General features: G+C 28.2%; 3 protein-coding genes and 1 long non-coding RNA gene across 4 annotated transcripts in view; 3 read left to right on the top strand and 1 right to left on the bottom strand.

The window, feature by feature from the left end:
- The first annotated feature begins 597 nt into the window (after positions 1-597).
- LOC128668661 (uncharacterized) lies at positions 598-7,745 on the top strand. Its single transcript, XR_008404304.1, has 3 exons — positions 598-823; positions 6,885-7,075; positions 7,156-7,745. It is a non-coding gene; the product is annotated as an uncharacterized LOC128668661 (long non-coding RNA).
- A 2,398-nt stretch (positions 7,746-10,143) lies between these two features.
- Positions 10,144-13,581, top strand: LOC103578638 (caspase-1). The gene is made up of 5 exons (XM_008559776.3): positions 10,144-10,378; positions 10,505-10,642; positions 11,528-11,787; positions 11,852-12,157; positions 12,238-13,581. The coding sequence occupies exons 2-5, from the start codon at positions 10,527-10,529 to the stop codon at positions 12,504-12,506; spliced, it is 951 nt and encodes a 316-aa protein (XP_008557998.1). The 5' UTR covers positions 10,144-10,378; positions 10,505-10,526; the 3' UTR covers positions 12,507-13,581.
- Positions 13,582-14,391: 810 nt separating this feature from the next.
- LOC103578639 (KRR1 small subunit processome component homolog) lies at positions 14,392-16,600 on the top strand. The gene is made up of 2 exons (XM_008559777.3): positions 14,392-14,789; positions 14,862-16,600. Exon 2 carries the CDS (start codon positions 14,917-14,919, stop codon positions 15,967-15,969), a length of 1,053 nt encoding a protein of 350 aa, XP_008557999.1. The 5' UTR covers positions 14,392-14,789; positions 14,862-14,916; the 3' UTR covers positions 15,970-16,600.
- A 1,553-nt stretch (positions 16,601-18,153) lies between these two features.
- LOC103578640 (polypeptide N-acetylgalactosaminyltransferase 2) overlaps positions 18,154-21,802 on the bottom strand; it is a 68,403-nt gene continuing 64,754 nt past the window's right edge. The window contains exons 4-10 of the mRNA XM_008559778.3: positions 21,459-21,557; positions 20,487-20,554; positions 20,157-20,408; positions 19,862-20,077; positions 19,515-19,734; positions 19,129-19,339; positions 18,154-19,054 (exon numbers count right to left, since the gene is read on the bottom strand). Of these exons, the coding sequence (XP_008558000.1) occupies positions 18,785-19,054; positions 19,129-19,339; positions 19,515-19,734; positions 19,862-20,077; positions 20,157-20,408; positions 20,487-20,554; positions 21,459-21,557 (1,336 nt within the window). The 3' untranslated portion in view covers positions 18,154-18,784. The remainder of the gene's footprint in view (positions 19,055-19,128; positions 19,340-19,514; positions 19,735-19,861; positions 20,078-20,156; positions 20,409-20,486; positions 20,555-21,458; positions 21,558-21,802) is intronic.

Here is a 21,802-nt window from a genome sequence, read left to right on the forward strand (position 1 = left end):
TTTTATAATTTATACTGTTTAATTAACAGTCAAAGGAGTTTGTATGAATGATTAGCATTTGTACTTGAGTTAATTAGGTTGTGTTGGCATTAATTCATAATAATAAATACATTTTAGCATAAAAAAATATAAAAATTTCATTAAATTTATTCGAATGATTTTTATTTAAAAATTGTTGCATCAGCTTTTTTTGGACAAGGGGGTCGCGGGGACGGGGGAAGAGGGTCAGGTCACGTAGGCACGGTTGTGGGGTAGTTCGGGGAGATCTCCTTCTACCTGCGCAGAAAAAAAGCCCATACTGTAAAATCGTCTACTGCGCAGGGTGAGTAGTGAGAGAGGGAAAGTGGGGGTGAAGTGAGAGGGCTACGGTCAAGGGGCAAAAGGGTCAGTTGGCACCCGACACCCGATGTGTAGACATCGTAGTCGGGGTGTCCAACTATTTTCAAAAATTCTGTTGACTTCTTTTACAAATATTTTTTTTTTTTTTTTCCATAAACATTATCAGTAGTCACCTTGAAAAAAAAATTTTTTTTTTTCAACAAGCGTTTTCGCAAGTTGAAATAATTAATTTTTTTTTCTTAATTTTTTTTTCTCGCGAATCAAATACAATAGTCAACAGGATTTTTATTTATTAATTAATGACAATTATTTAAATAGATTATCAGTGGATTTCAACGATGAAAACTCTCTTTCTGATGTCTTGACTGGAAGGAAGGATGGAAGCAAACAACACTGACCTACCTCGACGGACTGCTAGCTGTCATCCTACCAGCTGATCATCTGGCATCGTTCGGCAGGGAAATAAAGTTATTTCCCTGTTGAGGTTTGTTAATGTTTGTTGAATTTTGTCACTCTCTTTTCTCTTCTTTATTATAATCTATTTATTTAATTTCATTATTTAATATTTATCAACGGTTCCGTATCTTTTTTTAAATTTTAATTCGTTACAATTATCAATCGTCGAGTCATTTAAATTCAATTACGGTTTTTTTAATTAAAGTCGAGTCATTTACATTAAATTCAGTTCTTTAAAATTAAATTCGGGTTATTTTCAGTAAATTCAGTAATTTTACATCAAAGTCGAGTCAATTAAATTAAATTTCGGTCTTTTCAATTAAAGTCGAGTCATTTAGATTAAATTCAGTTTTTTTTAATTAAAGTCGAGTCATTCGCGTTAGATTCGGTTTTCTTTTATTGCAACTGAGCGTTTGCATTAAATTTTGTTTTTTCGAATAAAATTCGAGTAATTTAAATTAAATTCAGTTTTTAAAAATCAAATTCGAGTCATTTAGATTAAATTTCGGGTTTTTCAATTAAAGTCGAGTCATTCGCGTTAGATTCGGTTTTCTTTTATTGCAACTGAGCGTTTGCATTAAATTTTGTTTTTTCGAATAAAATTCGAGTAATTTAAGTTAAATTCAGTTTTTAAAAATCAAATTCGAGTCATTTAGATTAAATTTCGGGTTTTTCAATTAAAGTCAAGTCATTCGCGTTAGATTCGGTTTTTTTGAATTACGGTTGAGCGTTTGCATTAAATTTTGTTTTTTTTAATATAAATCGAGTTATTTTCAGCAAATTCAGTAATTTTACATCAAAGTCGAGTCAATTAAATTAAATTTCGGTCTTTTCAATTAAAGTCGAGTCATTTAGATTAAATTCAGTTTTTTTTAATTAAAGTCGAGTCATTCGCGTTAGATTCGGTTTTCTTTTATTGCAACTGAGCGTTTGCATTAAATTTTGTTTTTTCGAATAAAATTCGAGTAATTTAAATTAAATTCAGTTTTTAAAAATCAAATTCGAGTCATTTAGATTAAATTTCGGGTTTTTTAATTAAAGTCGAGTCATTCGCGTTAGATTCGGTTTTTTTTTATTGCAACTGAGCGTTTGCATTAAATTTTGTTTTTTCGAATAAAATTCGAGTAATTTAAATTAAATTCAGTTTTTAAAAATCAAATTCGAGTCATTTAGATTAAATTTCGGGTTTTTCAATTAAAGTCGAGTCATTCGCGTTAGATTCGGTTTTTTTTTATTGCAACTGAGCGTTTGCATTAAATTTTGTTTTTTCGAATAAAATTCGAGTAATTTAAATTAAATTCAGTTTTTAAAAATCAAATTCGAGTCATTTAGATTAAATTTCGGGTTTTTCAATTAAAGTCAAGTCATTCGCGTTAGATTCGGTTTTTTTGAATTACGGTTGAGCGTTTGCATTAAATTTTGTTTTTTTTAATATAAATCGAGTTATTTTCAGCAAATTCAGTAATTTTACATCAAAGTCGAGTCAATTAAATTAAATTTCGGTCTTTTCAATTAAAGTCGAGTCATTTAGATTAAATTCAGTTTTTTTTAATTAAAGTCGAGTCATTCGCGTTAGATTCGGTTTTTTTTTATTGCAACTGAGCGTTTGCATTAAATTTTGTTTTTTTGAATAAAATTCGAGTAATTTAAATTAAATTCAGTTTTTAAAAATCAAATTCGAGTCATTTAGATTAAATTCAGTTTTTTTTAATTAAAGTCGAGTCATTTGAATTACATTTAGTTTTTTTAAATTTACGTTGAGCATTTACATTAAATTTACTTTCTTCTGATTAGAGTCGAGTCACATAGTTTAAAAATTTTTTTCTTCTTAAATTAAATTCATTTTTAATTCAGTAGAATCAGTAACATTCGAGTCATATTTATTTTTGGGGTGTGAATTCATAAACAACAATACATATTAGCTTTTTAATATTAGAGTCACTCACATTTTATTAGAATTAGATCTTTAAGTCGAGTCATTTAAATTAGCGTCATTTTTTTTTAAATATCTTGTCGAGTATATTAAATTTAGCTTACTAGAAGTAGAGTTCATTGAATTACAGTAGATTCATTCGAGTTACAGTAAATTCGTTCAATTTTAGAATATGCCATTTAAATTGAATTAATTTTTTCAACGTAGAGTCATGTAGTGTTTTAAATTTTTTTTTTTTATTTTTTTTTTTTTTTTTCCATTCATTTTAATTAGAGTCATTTGAATCACAAGCAGTACTAACCGAGTAACCTTTTTTTTTCTATAAATTGAATAACTCCCTTCTGGAGTTATTGTAGTTTACTTTTTTAATTTAACATGGGGTGTAGATTGATTGGTTATCAATAGCCTTCTGCTGTTGATAATTCAAACACAACTTTTTTTTTCCCATCTCACACACATACACATACGCTCTTTGCGTTCCCAACTCTCTCTCTCTCTCTTCTATTTCTTATCTTTTTCTTAATTTTTTTAATGGGGGTAATTAGATTAATTAGTGGACCAGTAATAGGTTTTTTGTTGAGAGTATTCTCTCAGTAGAATCACGCGTTTAATTTTAGAGTCAACTAACCCTTCCCTAACTCATCTCTTTCTCTTTCTCTACCACCACCTTCACCCTTTTTTTTTAATAATTAATTCGCGTTGGGTTTTTGTCCGCGAAATGGGATATTGGTCTAGTGATTTAGCTGGGAGGGGGTTTATGGGTGTTAGGGATTATAAGGACACTTGGTTCTTATAATATATATAGAATTAAATTCACGCGAATTAGAGTCTGAAAATATATATCGCTCTATAGATCTTAAAGGCGAAAAATATTGTTACGCTGTTATGGGTGGCCAACCATAGCAGCGTATATAAAATATTTTTTTTATCCATTAAAAATTAAAAAAAATTTATTTTTTTTCTTTTTTAATGATAAAAAGTTGAAAAAAGAAATTTTCCCTGATCAGTTTTAATTTTTTATGAATTATTCTGTCCCACCCTTTGAGTACCCGGGTGCGATTTGGGTGCCGGTCTCAATTCATTTAAAATTTTTCTGATCAAATCTTTTCTTTTTTAAGTGTTTAAGTGTCTGTAGAGCGATATGTATTTTTTATTTTTATTTTTTCATTCAATTAATTAGAGTCACTTTTGCTGCGTTAGTTAATAAGTTAGTTATACTGTAGGAGGGGAATATTATAGGACTGGGGTTTTGATGTCACTAGACTGATCGGGGGAGTAGATCAATTAAATAATTCGGGTTTTTTTTTTTTTAATTAGAGTCACCCCACCTCTTTCTTCTTAATGAGTGGTAACTCTACCACTCATTTACTCTTTCATTCACTACACACTTTACCCCTTTTTTTATTTAATTCGAGTATTAGCGTCACGGTTTTTTTTTAGATATTTAAGTTACTGGTCCAGGGGTTTTTAAATTAGAATCAATTTTGCTTTGGGTTTTCTTTAGCTTCAACTCTTTCTTTTCTTTCTCTCTTACACTCCCACTTACACACCACCTTCTGAGACTCTGTTCATCTTTAATGAAATCGAGTCTCACCCCACACGTCGCCGTATAGTCGAGGTTACTTACAACCTCGCTTACGGCGACTTTTCTTCACACACCAATCTACACCCTTAACTTTTTTTCCCCTTAAATTCATTAAATTAGATTTAAATTTAAAAAAGACACCTGGCACTTGGTCAGGTGGCATTATCATTAGAGTCTTGAATTTACTCGTTAGTACTGCTTGCATGTAGTATTTATTTGATTAGAGTCACTTTTAAAATCGAGTTTTTTAAAATTTTTTTTCTTTTAATAATAAATTTAATTTAAATGGCATTTCCGCGTAAAAAAAAAGCCTTGGCACTAGGTCAGGCTGTCGCGTTTTTAAATTGTTAGTTTTTTCATAATATATATCCTGATCTTCTGGGCTGGTACGCATAACCCTCCGGTTCGATCGATGTCGGTCCTTATTGGTCGCATGCTATAAGAAAATCTATCATTATCATGTTGTTATCGGTGTTATCATTATTATTGTTGTTGTCATAATTAATAACAATATCATTACCACTTTATGAGTGAGTTAATGATAGTGTAATTGGCCCTAGCAGGTCACATTGCACAATTGATATTAATATTGACTGCAATGGTTTTATTGATGATATCATAATGATGTGATTTTATAGTGACTTTTGTGTGCGATCAAAACGGGGATTCGATTTATCGATTGGCTGGTGGCCTAATGCTACGCATACGGTTCGGTTTTGATGGTAATATATTATGTCGTTTCTATTATTTTTCAAAAAAAAACACACAAACACTTATTTTTTTTTATCACACATGTATTTACACCCCAATAATTTTTTTTTTAACTTCAATTTTATAAGATTAGAGTCATTTGAATTAGCGTCGTTTTTTTAACAGTAGAGTCATCTTATTCGAATCATTTTTAAAAAAGTCGAGTCATTTAATTTAGCGTCAATTTGGTAGAAGTAGAGTCAGTAGTTTTTTAAAAGTGAAGTCATTTTAATTAAAGTCGTTTTTTTGATAGTAGAGTCATTCAATTCGAGTCATTTAATTTAGAGTCATTTTGATACAAGTAGAGTCACTTAAGTTAGGGCCATTTTTTTTTTATTTTTTGCTTCGATTAATTAATTTATTGTAAATGCTCAGTCATCCTTAACTTTTTATCGTCATTTAATTCGAGTCATTTTACAAACAGTCGAGTTAATTAATTTAGCGCCTATTTAATAGAAGTAGAGTTAATTTTTTTAAGAGTAGAGTCGGTTTTCGTTTCACTTAATGATAGAGACCTGGCACTCGGTCAGGTTTCACTATAATTTTTTAAATTTCTATTTTTAATTCATGTCGATCCTTATTGCTCGTATATGTTAAGAAAATCTGTAATAATCATGCTGTTATCGGTATTGTCAATGTTATTGTTGCTGTCATAATTAATATCAATACCATTATCATTCTATAATGATAGTGTAATTGGCCCTGGCAGGTCGCATTACACAATTGATATTAATATTGACTGCAATGGTTTTATTGATGATATCATAACGATGTGATTTTATAGTGACTTTTTTATACGATCAAAAGGGAATTCGGTTTCAATTGAGTAGTTTAATGTGAATGCTCATTTATTTTCATTTTTTTTATCGTCGTTTAATTCGGGTCATGTAATTTAACGTCAATTTGATAGAAGTAGAGTCACTTTAATTAGCGTCGTTTTTTTAAAAGTAGAGTCGTCTTATTCGAGTCATTTTTAAAAAGTCGAGTCATTTAATTTAGCGTCATTTTGATACGAGTAGATTCACTTAAATCAGGGTCATTTTTTTTTTTTTTTGCTTCGATTAATTAATTTAATTTAAATGCTCAGTCACTCCTATTTTTTATCGTCGTTTAATTCGGGTCACGTAATTTAACGTCAATTTGATAGAAGTAGAGTCACTTTAATTAGAGTCTTTTTTTTTAACAGTCGAGTCATCTTAATCGAGTCATTTTTAAAAAGTCGAGTCATTTAATTTAGCGTCATTTTGATACGAGTAGAGTCACTTGAATTAGAGCCATTTTTTTTTTTTTTTTTTTTTTCAATTGAATTGATTAATGTAAATGTACTTTCACCCCCCCCCCCCCCACCCCTTCGTTTTTTTTTTTATTTTATTAAAGTTCCGTAGATTCGAGTCATTTTTAAAATATAAAGTCACTTAAATTAACGTCGTTCTTTCAACAATAGAGTCATTTTATTATTTATTTATTCATTTTTGATAGTATTTTAATTATTATTCAGAAAAAAAAATTAGATACGCGAACCGTACCCTGACATGTTTATTTTTTATTTTTCTTTTTTTGCATTTTTTAGGATTTTGTTTTAGGTTTAGAAACATGATTTTTTTTAAATAGATTTTTCAAGGTTGCGGAACCTCACCAGGAATTGGATAAATTTTACAAATTTTTTTTTTTTTGTTTAGGTTTAGATGTATAATTTTCCATTCTAATTTTTTTTTAGTAGATTTTTCATGATTCCAGGGACCTTACCTTACTCTTACCATGTTGAAGTTATTAGGCTATTAATTGCTATCTTTTTTTTCTCTTTCTAATTTTATTTTTCAGGTTTAGATATAATTTGGATTTACTTGTTTCCATATCATTTATGACGTGTCTAATCTAGAGTCCAATGGAATCTATTGACATGACTGGCCTACCAGGACCAGAATAATTTTGAGGACACTGATGTTGCTGAGCATCAAGGACAAGGTGATGCAGATCAGAGGACACACCGCCGCTTTAATTTTTTTTTTCTGGTGGATATTTATTTTCAAATCTTTTATTTTTTTCATAAATATGTATCCCTGTATTTAATCTTTTGGGATATATATTTTAGTTTCAGATCCAGTCAACGAGAATGAGGATATCCATGGGTGCCAAGGAATGCCGAGACCAGGAGAAGAAGGACCAGGACCAAGAAGAAGACCAATTATTTATTTAATTAATTTAATTATTTATTTATTATTTATTTGTATTTATTCATTTAATTTTAGCTGACTTGTAATTAGTTTTAAATAATTATTTTGTTAAGGTGTGAGTGTGATGGATGCTGTACGAGTGATTTATAATTTATGAATTTAATTTATATTTTTATTTTATATGAATGAGTACGAGTGGCATGTTTTTATTGCATGGCTTGTGCTTGCTTGATTTTTTTTTTATTTTTTTCGGGTTTGATCGCATGGTTTGGATTGTTTATATTTAATTTAATTTTATTCCTTATTTTTCCCTTCCCTTTTAATTTTAAGTGTGTTTTTTTTATTCGGGTTTTGATCGCATGGTTTGGTTTGCTTCTATTTAATTTTATTTTTCCTTTTTTTATTCCCGTTCCCGCTTAATTTTAAGTCTTTTTTATTATTATTTAATTTAAATTTAAGAGTGTAATCAGTGTGTGTGTGATTTTGTTTATTGCGACATCCAGGCACGGATACTAATAGTAAGTTTTAATTTTATGAAATTTTTATTTAATTTTATATTTATATATATTGAATTGTATTTTTTATGTATTTATTTTATAATTGTTTAATGTATAATATTTTGTATTTGTATTTAGTTTTATTTAGCTTTTTTTTGGTCACCAATCGAGTGATCACTGTGTTGGTCGGGTTTTTTCACTGATAAAAACCTCCGATTTAAACCGATAGATTCCGGGTCTATCGGATTTTTATCGGAGTATTTTATCGGTGTCGAGGTTTCCCAAACGGGCTATTTTCTTTCTTCCAAAAGAAAATAGCCTAGACCAGTACAATTGTATTTCTAAACAAATACAATTGTAGGTGAATGCGCACAGTATAGGAAGTCGGTCCTCAGCCGCTTTTTTTTTTTTTTTTTTTAAATAATAAATTCTAATATTTATTATTTTTAATCGAGCATTTATGAATGAAAAAAAAACCTTCCCTTTATTTTTAAGTAAATATTTTAGTTTATAAGTAGAAATAAGTATATAGATATAGATATATATATAAGAAAGTGAGAAATTATTATAATTAAAAAGAAGCAGAAGAACCCTCATAGATACAAGTAAGCAAAACAAAAAAATTATGAATAATTAAGAAAAAAATTCATTTATTTATATATATAATAATTTTTTTTTTACAATATTATTTATATTTTTTATCCGTTTCTTTATAAAAAATTGGATTGCTGTACGATATTTGTCGTACAGAATATCAAAATTATTGTAAAGAAATAAATGATAAATGTAAATATTCATATTCGTACTAAAAAATTTCATATAGTAAATATATAGACATATTTTTAAAAAGAAAAAAAAATCTCTACAGAATACTCTCTGGGAGTCTCTTTATTTTTTCAAATGTTAGCGCATGCGCACTAAAATATTTGTCCTCTGAGTTTTTTTTTTTTTTTTTTTTTTTTTTTTTTTCATAATTAATTTTAATTCTTTTCATATTAAGTAGTTCTAATTTAAATAAGACAATATCTTTTCCTTTATTTTTAATTAAATATTTTGTTTATTAATGTACATGAAAGTAATTAAATATGACTAAATAAAATATACATACTTATATTTATATTTAATAGTAATAAATAACAAATACATTACAAAATCAAAAGACTTGCTAAATTTTTAAATGTTTGCGCATGCGTATTGTTCAAGCAGTACATGCTGACTTATTTACGATTGTATGCGTAGTAAAAAGTCTGTCTTTAATCGCTTTATTTTTTTAATAAAAATTTTTTATTTAAATTATTTTGATTGATTTATTTATTTATTTTTTTCTCACGAAAATACCCTTTTATCTTTTTTATTATATACTATTATTCCTAAAATGAAAATGATTATATTTCAAAAAATGAAAATACATTTATTTATGCAGAAAAAATTACGCACATGAATAAAGGTAAGTAAAAAAAAAGAATACCTAGAAATATATATATATATATATCGACCTATTTTTTAAAAAGAAAAAAAAATCTCTGCAGAATACTCTCTTGGAGTCTCTTTATTTTTTCAAATGTTAGCGCATGCGCACTAAAATATTTGTCCTCTGAGTTTTTTTTTTTTTTTTTTTTTTTTTTTTTTTTTTTTTTTATAATTAATTTCTATTCTTTTTATATTAAGTAGTTCTAATTTAAAAAACTTCTATTTGAAATAATTTAATAGTTTTATTACTATTATTATTGTCACTCAAAGTCCTTTTATTTTATCAAAGAAAGGGTTGTAAAATAAAAAGTTAGGGGTGAAAAAAATTCTCGTTAGTACTGAAGAGAACTATATGGTTTTTATATGGTTGTTTAAAATTCAAATTAATTTAAATATTGTGGCTCCACCTACAAAGATGAAAAGAAAATACATTCTTATAAATTGCGGTAAATAATCTAAATTAATAAATTTCTGGTGAAAAATAAATTACATATGTATCATCGGGATATGAATAATTGGACATATGTGTAATCAAATATGTGTGTAATAAAAATTTGAATAATTGGAATATATGTCATCGGGATATGGGTAATTGATACATATGCGTAAACGGGATATGCGTGAAAGACACCTACCCAGATAACATCTGTTTATAATTTAAATAAATTATACTAGAGGCAGCACTCACCATTTTCGCGGGCTTTTATTTAAATAGTAAATTTTATTTTTAACTAAATTTGAATTAAAAATTTAAATATTTTAATTATTGATAAAAAAAAATACATAGTAATTGAAATACATAAATGTTTAAATAAATATATGTAAGTAAATATATCTATTAATTTAATATACAAGAACAAGACATATTTATAGTGACTGAATTACCAGCTGCGTAAATGGACAAACTTCACGTCGAAAGAAGTCAAAAATAAATAAAAAAAACACATGAATCATTGCAGCAAACGTCATTCAAGACGCTTTTTTTCATTGTTTGTAACAAGTATCACAATATATATGTATATATACAAATACTGTGCTCGAGAGTAAAAAATAAAAGTAGACAACGAGAACGAAATATTTATCTCATCTGAATAAAAAAAAAAGTCCAGAGACTAAACTTGAGGTATTCACGCAATCAACGTAAATAGATTTTTACTGATTGGATCCATTTAAAGTGAGTTATTTGGTCTTTTTGTTGTGTGGTCAATAATCTTATCTCATATTCGACATACTTTCAAATTTACTCAGTATATCTTTTTAAATTTTATTTGATAAATTATATTGGTTAATTATTTTTCAGTTGAGTCAATTAATAAATTATAATGAACGGAATTGAAATGGATAGTGGAGATATTATTGACAGCAATAAATTAAATAACATCAAAGACAAAATTACCGATGAAAGTCATGATGTTGGTGATGCATTTGGTTATGGAAAGTAAGTTTTTATTTTCTATTAAAAAAAATATTTATTATTTATTTTTATTAATCAATTAATATTTTTTAATTTTTATCTATAATTAATAATTAATTATTTTTTTATTTTTCCTGATAGTTTAAAAATATATGAGTCGAATGTACCAAATCTGGGACATTTTATAAATTTTAAATAATTAAATACTGATTTTTTATTGATCTAAATACGCATTTTTTTATTTTTATTTATTTATATATTTTCAAATATAATAACTTCATATTTGTCAGTTACATTTACATCAAAATTTAAATGTTTGTTGAATGAATTTGAATGTAGCAGACATCAGACAAATTTAAAATTATAAATAAATATAGAAAATAATTAGTAAAATAATAATTGAAAAAAATGGGCATTTAAAAAATTTTCAAATTAATAAGTGCATTTTTTTAAAATTTCATTTATTAAATTATTTAAAATGATTCAATATAATTAAAAGTTACGTCATGTCAATTCATTTCAAATTAGATCTTTCATATTAATTACTAAATATTGTAGATGAGGTCTGGATTCTGCTACATAAAATTTGCGAAATACTACCAATAAATATAATTTTTATTGATTTCAATCGAATGTGCCTTTTATTATTTTCAAATAATAATTAGGGTGGCCACAAAAAAATAATTTTAAAATTCCCTGATATTTCCCAGTTTTCCAGTAAAGTTTTTCACATTTTTCTCTGATTCAAAAATTTTATTCGAATTATTATTATTCAAAGTTTTGATGTCGCAATTAAATTCCATACTTTTCAAAATTTCCTGATAATTTCCGACATTCCCAGTTTGTGGCCACTCTGATTGATGATAATAATAATAATAATAATAATGTTTTTTCTTTTTTTAATTAAAGAAATTCGGTAAGCCCATACCCAACATCATTGCAAACAGCACCAACTGAAAAATATGCAAGCCACTACAACATGTCTCATGCAAAACGTGGCCTTGCGATAATATTCAACCATGAGTTTTTCCACGTAAGTCACTTGAAATCACGAACTGGCACCAATGTCGACTGTGAAAATTTGGTATCAACTTTGAAGCTTCTACAATTCGACGTATTCGACTATCACAACCTTAATCACCGCGACATAATCAAGCAGTTGGAAACCGGTAAAGCATCTCACTGTCATGATCATTTCCCAGCTGAAATTATAAAAAAAAAAAATTATTTCAGTCGCCAACACGGATCACACTCAACATGACTGTCTGCTGGTCGCCGTCCTGAGCCACGGAGAGCTGGGTGTGCTCTACGCTCACGACACAGCCTACAAAGCCGAAACAATCTGGTCGTTCTTTACATCCGACAAGTGTCCAACTTTGTCAGGGAAACCAAAGCTATTTTTCATCCAAGCTTGCCAGGGTGACAAGCTCGACGGCGGAGTTGCTGTGAAAGAGAGAACTGAAACTGACGGCCAGCCCACTGCTACATTTCGCATTCCCACTCATGCTGATTTCCTGATCGCTTACTCAACTATACCAGGTAATTTTCTATACTTATAATAAATACTTCATCATCATCATCATCATCATTATCTACTTGACACTCATTTTCTTTTGCAGGTTTCTATTCATGGCGCAACACAACCCGCGGCTCCTGGTTCATGCAAGCTCTCTGTATCGAATTGCGTGAAAATGGCACCCGATATGATATTCTAACTCTGCTGACTTTCGTATCTCAGCGCGTTGCCCTGGACTTCGAGTCAAACACTCCAGACAACATGACAATGCATCAGCAAAAACAAATTCCTTGCATTACTTCAATGTTGACGCGTCTCCTAAAATTCACTCCCGCTAAAAATACAGACTCAAGTCCTACTGGTAGCTCATAATCTCAGCCCGTTTAATTTAAATAATGACAATGACAATTAATACGAACCGGTGCCTAATATACGAAACTGCTGCATTTAATACTGCATTTATTTAAGCGACTACTCATTAATTAATTAATCATAACTAGGACCTAGTCCAAATTTAAATTCAAATTTACTTAATTTTATTGACAGTTTTTTTTAATTTCATCAGTTCGCTCAGTTATTAGTTATCGTTATCAGTAATAATTAAGTCCTAGTCCATGATTAATTACTGAATAATAATTATAATAATAATTAATTGTCTTTAGTACGTAATAGATAAGAATGTCATGAATTATAAGTTGACATTAACGCAATTATTTTAATTTTTATAATTTTTATATGAAAATTTATAATTTGAGGCTTTGATAATTAACAGAAGCTAATTTATGATCAAAATACGAACTTTATTATTTTTTTTTTAATGCTATTTAAAATTTTTGTATTTTTTTACTTTAATTAATTTAAGTATTCATTTTTTTTTATTGGTTTATTAATATTTTTTTTTTTTGCTCAATTGGTGGAGAAATGAAATATTTAAAGCCTTAAGAAAATGTCTTTCACAGATTGTGATAACAATATGACTAAAGTTAGTAGACGATTAACAATTTCTGGATTTTTTTTTTTCAACAAATTAATTGCAAAAAAAATAATTAAAAATATGAAGGTGGAATTTTTTTTTCATAATTTATCATTTTTAAAAAAATCCTAAAATTGTTAGACGTCAGCTAACTTTAGTGTCATATAGAAATGTATGTGCAAGTTATGAATAATGCCGAGTACTTTAACAGTATGCCAATAAACGTGATAACTTTTTTTACTTTTTTTTTTTTTTACGTAAAGTATACAGTAATTTTTTGAAAAGTTTTTATATCATAAATAATAAGATAAAAATAATTATTTATACTTGCACAGATATCTTTTTGAAAGTTCAAATAAATAATATGAATTATAGTTATATGGAAATTTATATCAAAATGTTTACAAGTAATGTGTAGTTAATTTTTAAAAATATGTGTCAGGTATTTTTCATCTAGCTTATATATTATTAAAAATAATAATAATAATGTGTAATGAACAATTATTTGTATCTTGAACAAGTTTAATAAAAATTTATAACTGTGTAATTTATTTTTTTAATGATTTTTAATTAATTCCTTATTTTATTTTACTCTTTTTAATTTCCTTTATATTTATTATTATGATTGTTAAAAATATGACATAATATCAATTATTAAATAATTAAATTTTAATTTTTGTTCAAAAATAAAAAAAAATTTTAACTTCCCGCTAAGAAAATTGAAAATTTTCAAAAATTCAGGAAGTTATTGGTTTCAGTCCGATTTTCGAAAATCGGTGAATTCGTTCGATATCATTGTAGAAAAGACGTTATTTTTCGAAAACAAAGGCATACGAAAATATTTTCGAGCTCGAAAATGTATTCTCAACATTGATTTCGAGCTCAAGCAAATTTTTTTTTGAATTTCCGATTGTTTAGAACTGGAAGTATATACGGATATGTTACGGGAAATACTGAACCTCATGAGAATTAAAAACATTGAATAGTTCCGCGGATATGATTCCAGGAACTAGTTCTTTTTCGCTCCGGAAACATTCCATGTTCAATCCAGAATGTTCCCGGAACTACCCACCTCTACTACGAACTTTTCATGCTGTATATTTCTTTATCTCTGTCTTCCAGAAATCTTTAATACCTTTCGCATGATGACAACGCCATTTATATTTCCTGAATACTGCCCTCTATTTGTCTGTTTCTGTACTTTTTCTTTGTTCAGGTTGGTTTTTTCATCTATTTGATGTACATTTTCTTCGTCAATGACTTTTACCAACCTTACCATTTAATCGTCCCCTATTGCTGGAAACTGGAAACATTTTCGCCGTCCCAGTAATTTCACTTGACACACGTGTGTTTGTTATTAAAATAATAATAATTAAGTAAGTTAATTAATTAATTAACAATTGACAAGTATAACAATTTGCTAATTAATAATAACAGTAATTGCGCGTAAATAAAATTTGAATTTAAAAGTCGAAGTTTAATGTTCAAGTTTATTTGTAAAAATTTTTTCTAACCTCAGTGATAACAATTTTTATCTCGATAATTAACTTATAAATTATTAATCACGAATGTTTAATTATTTATTATAATTATGGTTGTAAAAATAAACTAAACATTTATAACAGTAATAAAAGAAATTTTGAATTTTGACGGGAAAAAAAAATTTAATTTAAAAAAAAAATGTAAGTAATTTCTGTCATATATTTAATATTTAAGTAATAAATTTTTAATTTGATTATTTATAATTTTTACAGTTTAAATTTTCGCGGGAAAAATAAAAAATTCAAATTAAAAAAATAAAAAATTGACATGAAAAAAAAATCAAATAAAAATATGAGTGACTCAGAGCCAGAGGATGCAGGACCCAGTGGGCCGGTAGATAATGCCTGGGCATTAAAAATCCCGGAGTTCAAACCCGAGGACAATCCCAATCGTCTGCTGGAAGAGAGTTCGTTTGCAACTTTGTTTCCCAGGTACCGTGAAAATTATTTAAAAGAATGCTGGCCTCTGGTGCAAAAGGCCTTCGATAAATATGGAATAAAACCCGAGTTAGATTTGATGGAGGGCAGCATGAGAGTAAAAACCACCAGGAAAACCTGGGACCCGTACGTTATTATAAAAGCCAAACAGTTTATTAAATTACTGTCGCGGTCGGTGCCGTTTGAACAAGCAGTCAGAGTCCTGCAGGACGACATTGACGCAGACATAATAAAAATCGGTAGTTTAGTGCGAAATAAAGACAAATTTATAAAGAGACGTCAGAGAATTATCGGGCCGAATGGCGCGACGTTGAAGTCCATTGAGCTGCTGACCAATTGCTACGTCCTGGTCCAGGGCCAGACTGTGTCTGCAGTCGGTCCCTACAAGGGACTGCAGCAGGTAAGGAAAATAGTCGAGGACACGATGAATAACATCCATCCTATTTACAACATCAAGGCGCTGATGATAAAGCGCGAGCTGGCCAAAGACCCCAAGCTCAAGAACGAGAACTGGGACAGGTTCCTCCCCAAGTTTAAGAGCAAGAATATTTCCAAGAGGAAGCAGCCGCTGAAGAAGAAGGAGAAGAAAGAGTACACTCCGTTCCCACCGCCTCAGGCTGAAAGCAAGATGGACAAGCAGCTGGCCAGTGGCGAGTACTTCCTGACTAAGGAGCAGAAGAGGGCCAAGCAGAAGAAGGAGATTGATGAGAAGCACCAGGAGGCTGAGAAGAGGAGACAGGACAGGCGCCAGCAGGCTTTCGTTCCACCGGAAGAGTCTAGTGATGACAAGAAACGGAAAGATGTTGATGCTGGTGGTCTTGATGTTGAGAAACTCAAGGACAAGATCAATAAGAGTTTGAAAAAAAAACGTAAATTTAATTAAATTTTTTTTAGAATTTATTGTAATTAATAATAAAATTTAATTGATTTTTTATTTTTAAAAAATAATTATTATTTAAATTAAATTTTTTCCCGCCAAATTTATTAAATTGAATTCCAGTAAATTATCAACTGATAATTGGAGTGATTAAGTGATTAGTAATTATTAATTATATTTGCGAATGGTAATTAATTATTCGAAAAATTAACAGGAATATTAACAAAACAATGAAATTTTTATTTTGTTACTTTTTTTTTTTTACAAAAACACTTTACCTAATTTATTAATTAATCAATTACAGTAATAATTAATCTACTTAATGAGACTATCAGTTATTAATTAACATTAACACACAAATTAATTACATTCGATTTATCATACATTCAACTTCTTAATTACTAATTTATTTTTTTTTGCCAGCCGGCGAAATTGTTAAAAAAAATTAATTGCTTAATTTACTATATTACATTATGATTATTAATTAAGTATCCGAATTTAATTAATAATAATAAATAACAATAAATTGCGATATTTACATACAATTTAAATATTTCGTATTTCAAAGCCTTTGTAATTTTTTAAAAAATTTGAATTTTAAAATCACTGGCGCTTTGATGGACGAAATAATCACAGTTATAAAAAAAAAGTAAATGCATTTTTAAAAATTAAAATTTTCTTTTTAATTACAATGTTTTTTTTTCGAAATTTTTAGTGTAATTGTTAATTTTTTGTTTAATTTATAATTAATAATTTATTAACACAACCAAGTGTAATTACTTAATAAATGTATAATTATTAAAAAAATAAATCTCTGGATTTAATTTTACAAACTTATTTATTAAATTATGCATGAGGCCAGGATTTTTTCCTTAATTAAAAAATTGACGATGATGTCAAATTTTTGATATTACGACAAAAATATTGGTCGTATAGAAAAATCTTTCAAACAAAAGTTGTAGGAAATTTAATTTCCTAAAAAAAATGTCTCTTATAATTTTGCCTTAGGACTAATAATAAAGCCGTAGATTCAAAATTAAGGTTTTCATAATTACCAAAAATTTGAATACTTCATTATGAATCTTAATTTTTGAATTACGGGTAAAATATTAGTCTTATCAAAAAATCTTTCAAACAAAAGTTGTAGGAAATTTAATTTCCTAAAAAAAATGTCTCTTATAATTTTGCCTTAGGATTAATAAGGAAGCCGTAATTTCAAAATTAAGATTTTCATAACTAACAAAAATTTGAATCATTCATTATGAATCTCAATTTTTGAATTACGGGTAAAATATCGGTCGTATAAGAAAATCATAAGAGACATTTTTTTTCGAAAATTAAATTTCCTACAACTTTTGTTTGAAAACTTTTTCTATAAGACCAATATTTTCGCCAGAATATCAAACATTTGAACGATTCATTTCAAAATTAAGGCAAAAATCTTGTCCCTAATTTAATTTAATTTAATTTAATTATTATTAACTATATTATTAATTAGATTTCTTATGACAATTTTTAATGAACACAAATTATTTTATGTCGAATTTATTCACTTAATTTTACGTACGTTAAATAATTAATTATTAATAATAATAATTGAGTATTTTAATCAGTGATCAAGTAAAGAGAACTTTCATATCAATTATAAAATTTATAAATGGAAGATTTTATTTTATATTTACATATTATGTATAGAAGACTAGATACATAAAAAAAATATTTTTATTAATTAATTAATTAGTCAACCATTTAATAAATTCAATTCATTAATCAGAATTATGTTCAGCAAAGTGACATGTTACTGCAGTAATTAAAAATAAATGCAATGACGACTTTACGTTATCATTTATCGTTAATTGCCGTAGTATTAAATACTTGAATTATTAAAACATTTTGACAATTTTTTTTTTTTTAATTAAATTAATTACTGTATTTTAATGGAACACTTAATTGGATTATAAACTTCTTTGTTTAATTAAATATTTAAAAAATAATTTTTGACTTAAATTTTTTTTTTTATGGAAAACAAAATTTTTTTTATTTTTATTACGTAGTCTTATATTTTATGGAGTAATTATTAAATTTAAAAAAAAATTTACAGTAATATATATATATATATATATATATATATATATATATATATATATATATTACTGTCATAAAAATCGACTATTTTTTTTTTTATCAAAAATTATACGGAAATTATCCATGGAAAACTTTTCCTTAAACTATCGAATTTAATAACTCGTCAGCAAATCAATATATCAGAAAAGTGAACATATATTTTTTATTGTAAATTGAACGCTCTACAAAAAAGGTCTCTAATAATTTTTTGATAAATTTAATTTTTCAAAAGTTATTCGAACTCAAAGTTGAATTCGTGGTAAATTTTTAAAATATTTGAATTTTCCCGCGAAACCATCAGAGCTATCACAAAATATTATAAGACCTTTTTTGTAGATAATTTTATTTCCTACAATTTATCTCTTATAAATTTTTCAAAATTCCTGAAAGCTCTTTAGTTATTTGTATTTGAATGTCAATTTGTTAAAAAAATTTTTTGATTTCGTTTTTTTGTCCTCAGTATATAATTAAAAGTAAAACAAATTAAGCGCATGTACAGACCCTCTTTTTATCAATTATACGTGTTTTTAAAAAAACTAACTTACCCAAAGTAATTTACACGAGTTTACAACTGCCCTCTTACAATAAAATTAATAATAATATAATTATTAAATATAAATTACCAGCTAGCTTACCGATATATTTATTTTAAATTACGTTAGTGTCTACTTATATATTAATTTCGTAGAGTAAAAAGCTAATGACCGTGGTTGTAAAGGTGCCACCGCTGTGACTCGACACTGGAGTCGCATTTTTCGGCAGTGATTCCGCGCTGCGCGTGATACTTTGAGTCCATGCACACAGGGATCCTCGAGTGTCTTATCAGTCCACCCTCGAGGTACCTCCACTTCTGGTTTTCGCTCCCATCGCAGACCTGCATCAGCAGAGTCGTACCTTTTGCGTACATTGGAAGAGTCAGACACAGCTCGTGGTGTTTTATCAGTCCGTCTTTAGTCAGACTCCATTCCTATAATTTTTTATTTTTATTTTCGTAACTTCCAGTGATAATTTAAATCATCAGTAAATAAAAATTCAAATTACCTGATTCCCGCCAGTGTCATGACAGGGATAGAGACCGACGTTACCATCTAATAGATGTCCCATGCTATCGAGACAAGAGTGTCCTTGTTTTAGTGAACCACCAGGACCTCCTTCGCTAGTCGGTATCACTAATTCTGGATAAACATTTTTCAAATACCAACTGAATGGCTTGCAATGCAATTTTTTTTTCAACTCGAGTCTGTCTGCGATGCTGGAAATTAAAATAAAATTTTAGTCAAGATTTGTTGGGTTGAAAGATCGGGTAGGGGTGAAGTGGGTGGGGATTAAGTTTTGAGTACAAGTTGTATTTGTTTGGGGACTTGGGGGTTGAAAGAGCAAGTGGAAGAGGTTGGGAATGAGAATGAGGATGAGAAATGAAAACGTACTTTCCGTAGGGTATGTTCCGTGCAAGAGGGACCGCGTTGTAATAGAAGTGCTTATAGTCATCCATCCAGACTTCAGCGGCACGTCGGGTATTTCTGGCAAACACGTTTCCACTTCCGCCGGGAAACGAGTACGGGTGACGTTTGCGAAATACGTGGCCGACTCGCGAGCAAGGTATTATCTCCAAACTTCCACCGCACTGCCATACACGGAAGGATATTTCTGTAATAATTTATATTTTTTTTTTAAGGATTTGTCTCAGACTTTATAATTGCGATTTTTTAGAAATTCAAAAAAAATTTTTATAAAAATTTCAAAAAAAAAATAATTAAAATTAATAAGTAATTACCTAAATTTTCTCCACCCCAAACATCCATCTGTGTGTCATATTTCCCCAGCTGTTCAAAGTAAGCTTTGTCGATAACAAACAAACCCCCAGCAATCATCGGTGTCCTTATCGCCTGTGTTGGGTCTTTTTGTCTGGCGGTTCTTTCAGTTTGACTTAAATATTCCCATTTGAATACTAAGCTCCAATCAAATCCGCCTCTCAAATCTGCTGATGCGCCTGCTCATTCAAAAAATTTTTAATTTTCATATTTTCTTATTCTTTTTTTTTTTTTTTTAATTTATTATAATTTTCTTACCGATATATTGAAAGGTATCCATGCTGATTACATCAATAACTGGACAGACTACACGACTAGGATCTTCGGCAACTCTTTCAAGTAATGGCTCGAGCCAATCGGCATTACACTCGCAATGAGAGTCGAGAAACGTCAGTACGCTGGCTATCGCAGCGTCAGCACCACGTACCCGCGATCTCATCAGTCCTTCACGTTTTTCATTTCTTATCACTCTCACTTTATGAATTTTCGATAATTCTTCTCCGTCTTCGGCTGTTTATTTCAAAATTCATAAAATTAATCAAATTATCTTTTATTTTTTTAATTAAAAAAAAAAAAATTTCTACTTACGGTGATCACTAAAATCATCTACGAGAATTATTTCTTTGATAAGATGCTCTGGGCTCCTATTTAGGACACTGTAACATTAATTGATTATTATCAATAAATTTTGAAAATATCAAAGCATTAAAGTGGGGGAGTTTGGTCATTTTAAAATAATTTTTTGCAAACCATTCAAATATTTTTTCAATAAATTTCCGCGCAAAAACAAGTTTTGAATTTAAAATTTATTTGCGCGCGAAAAAAATTTGAATTTGAAATTTAAAAAAAATTAATTTTGACATTAAGATGTTTTTTTTTAATTTTTACCCGAATTTATTTCATGAAAATTTTCTAATTTAAAAAAAAATCTAAATTCTTATTAATTTTCCACAAGTCTAATTAACGCGGTCATTAAATTTAATAAAGTCATTAGCAAGCATTAAAATAATTTCGAAACTTAAATATAATTTTATTTTTCCCATTTTAGAATAATAATAATTCCAGACGGTGGATTTTACCAGTCGCCAACAAATTTAAAAATATGACGCGTAGAGTGAAAAATGTCTTAATTAATGCCGCGGTTACGGTTTTAACTTTTTTATATATGAGGAACAAACTGTATAAGTAAAGATAAAATGTAGATGACATAAAGGGTTTTAATTCACTCCCCCACTCCCTTCCGGCGAACACTTCGTGCGTGCAAATAAAATGGATATCGACTACGGAATTGCGATTAGAAAATTCCATCAGTTTCCATTCCCTCAATCCATTAAAACTTCTCTCTTATTTTATATTTCTTAAATTAGTTTTTTTTTATCCCGAAAGAGTAAACGGAAAACGACATTTGCTATTGGAAAATTTTTATCCATTTCCGGTGTTTAAATAGAAACCGGTTTATTTCGGTATTTACATTTTCTACTTTTTAATATGAAATATATTTATTTTTAATTTTAATATTTTTTCACTTAAATTTTTTTTTTTTATTAATTATTTCTTTACCTGACTACAGTTCGCAGTAATGTTGATCTTGCCTCGTTATGGAAAGTTATAATTACGGAAGTAGGTGGCAGATCACGTCTCCATTGTTTTAGACGACACCTGAAAAATCATAAAATTTTTTTTTAATAATCAAAAATTTAAAAAAAAATCAAGAGAACAAAACTTCGAGTTTCCTCTGCTCGAAAATAAATTTTTTCTCTGATATTTGAATTTTTCCCGCTAAAATTTTAAATTTCAAATCGATAATTTTTATAAAAAATTAAAGTAATAAAAATTTTTTTTAATTTAGTAAATTAAAAAAAAAATTCGATCGTTAACGCAAGTCCATCTCATATATTTTACAA

The sequence above is a fragment of the Microplitis demolitor genome, chromosome 9, assembly GCF_026212275.2.
Source record: "Microplitis demolitor isolate Queensland-Clemson2020A chromosome 9, iyMicDemo2.1a, whole genome shotgun sequence".
Lineage (NCBI taxonomy): Eukaryota > Metazoa > Arthropoda > Insecta > Hymenoptera > Braconidae > Microplitis > Microplitis demolitor.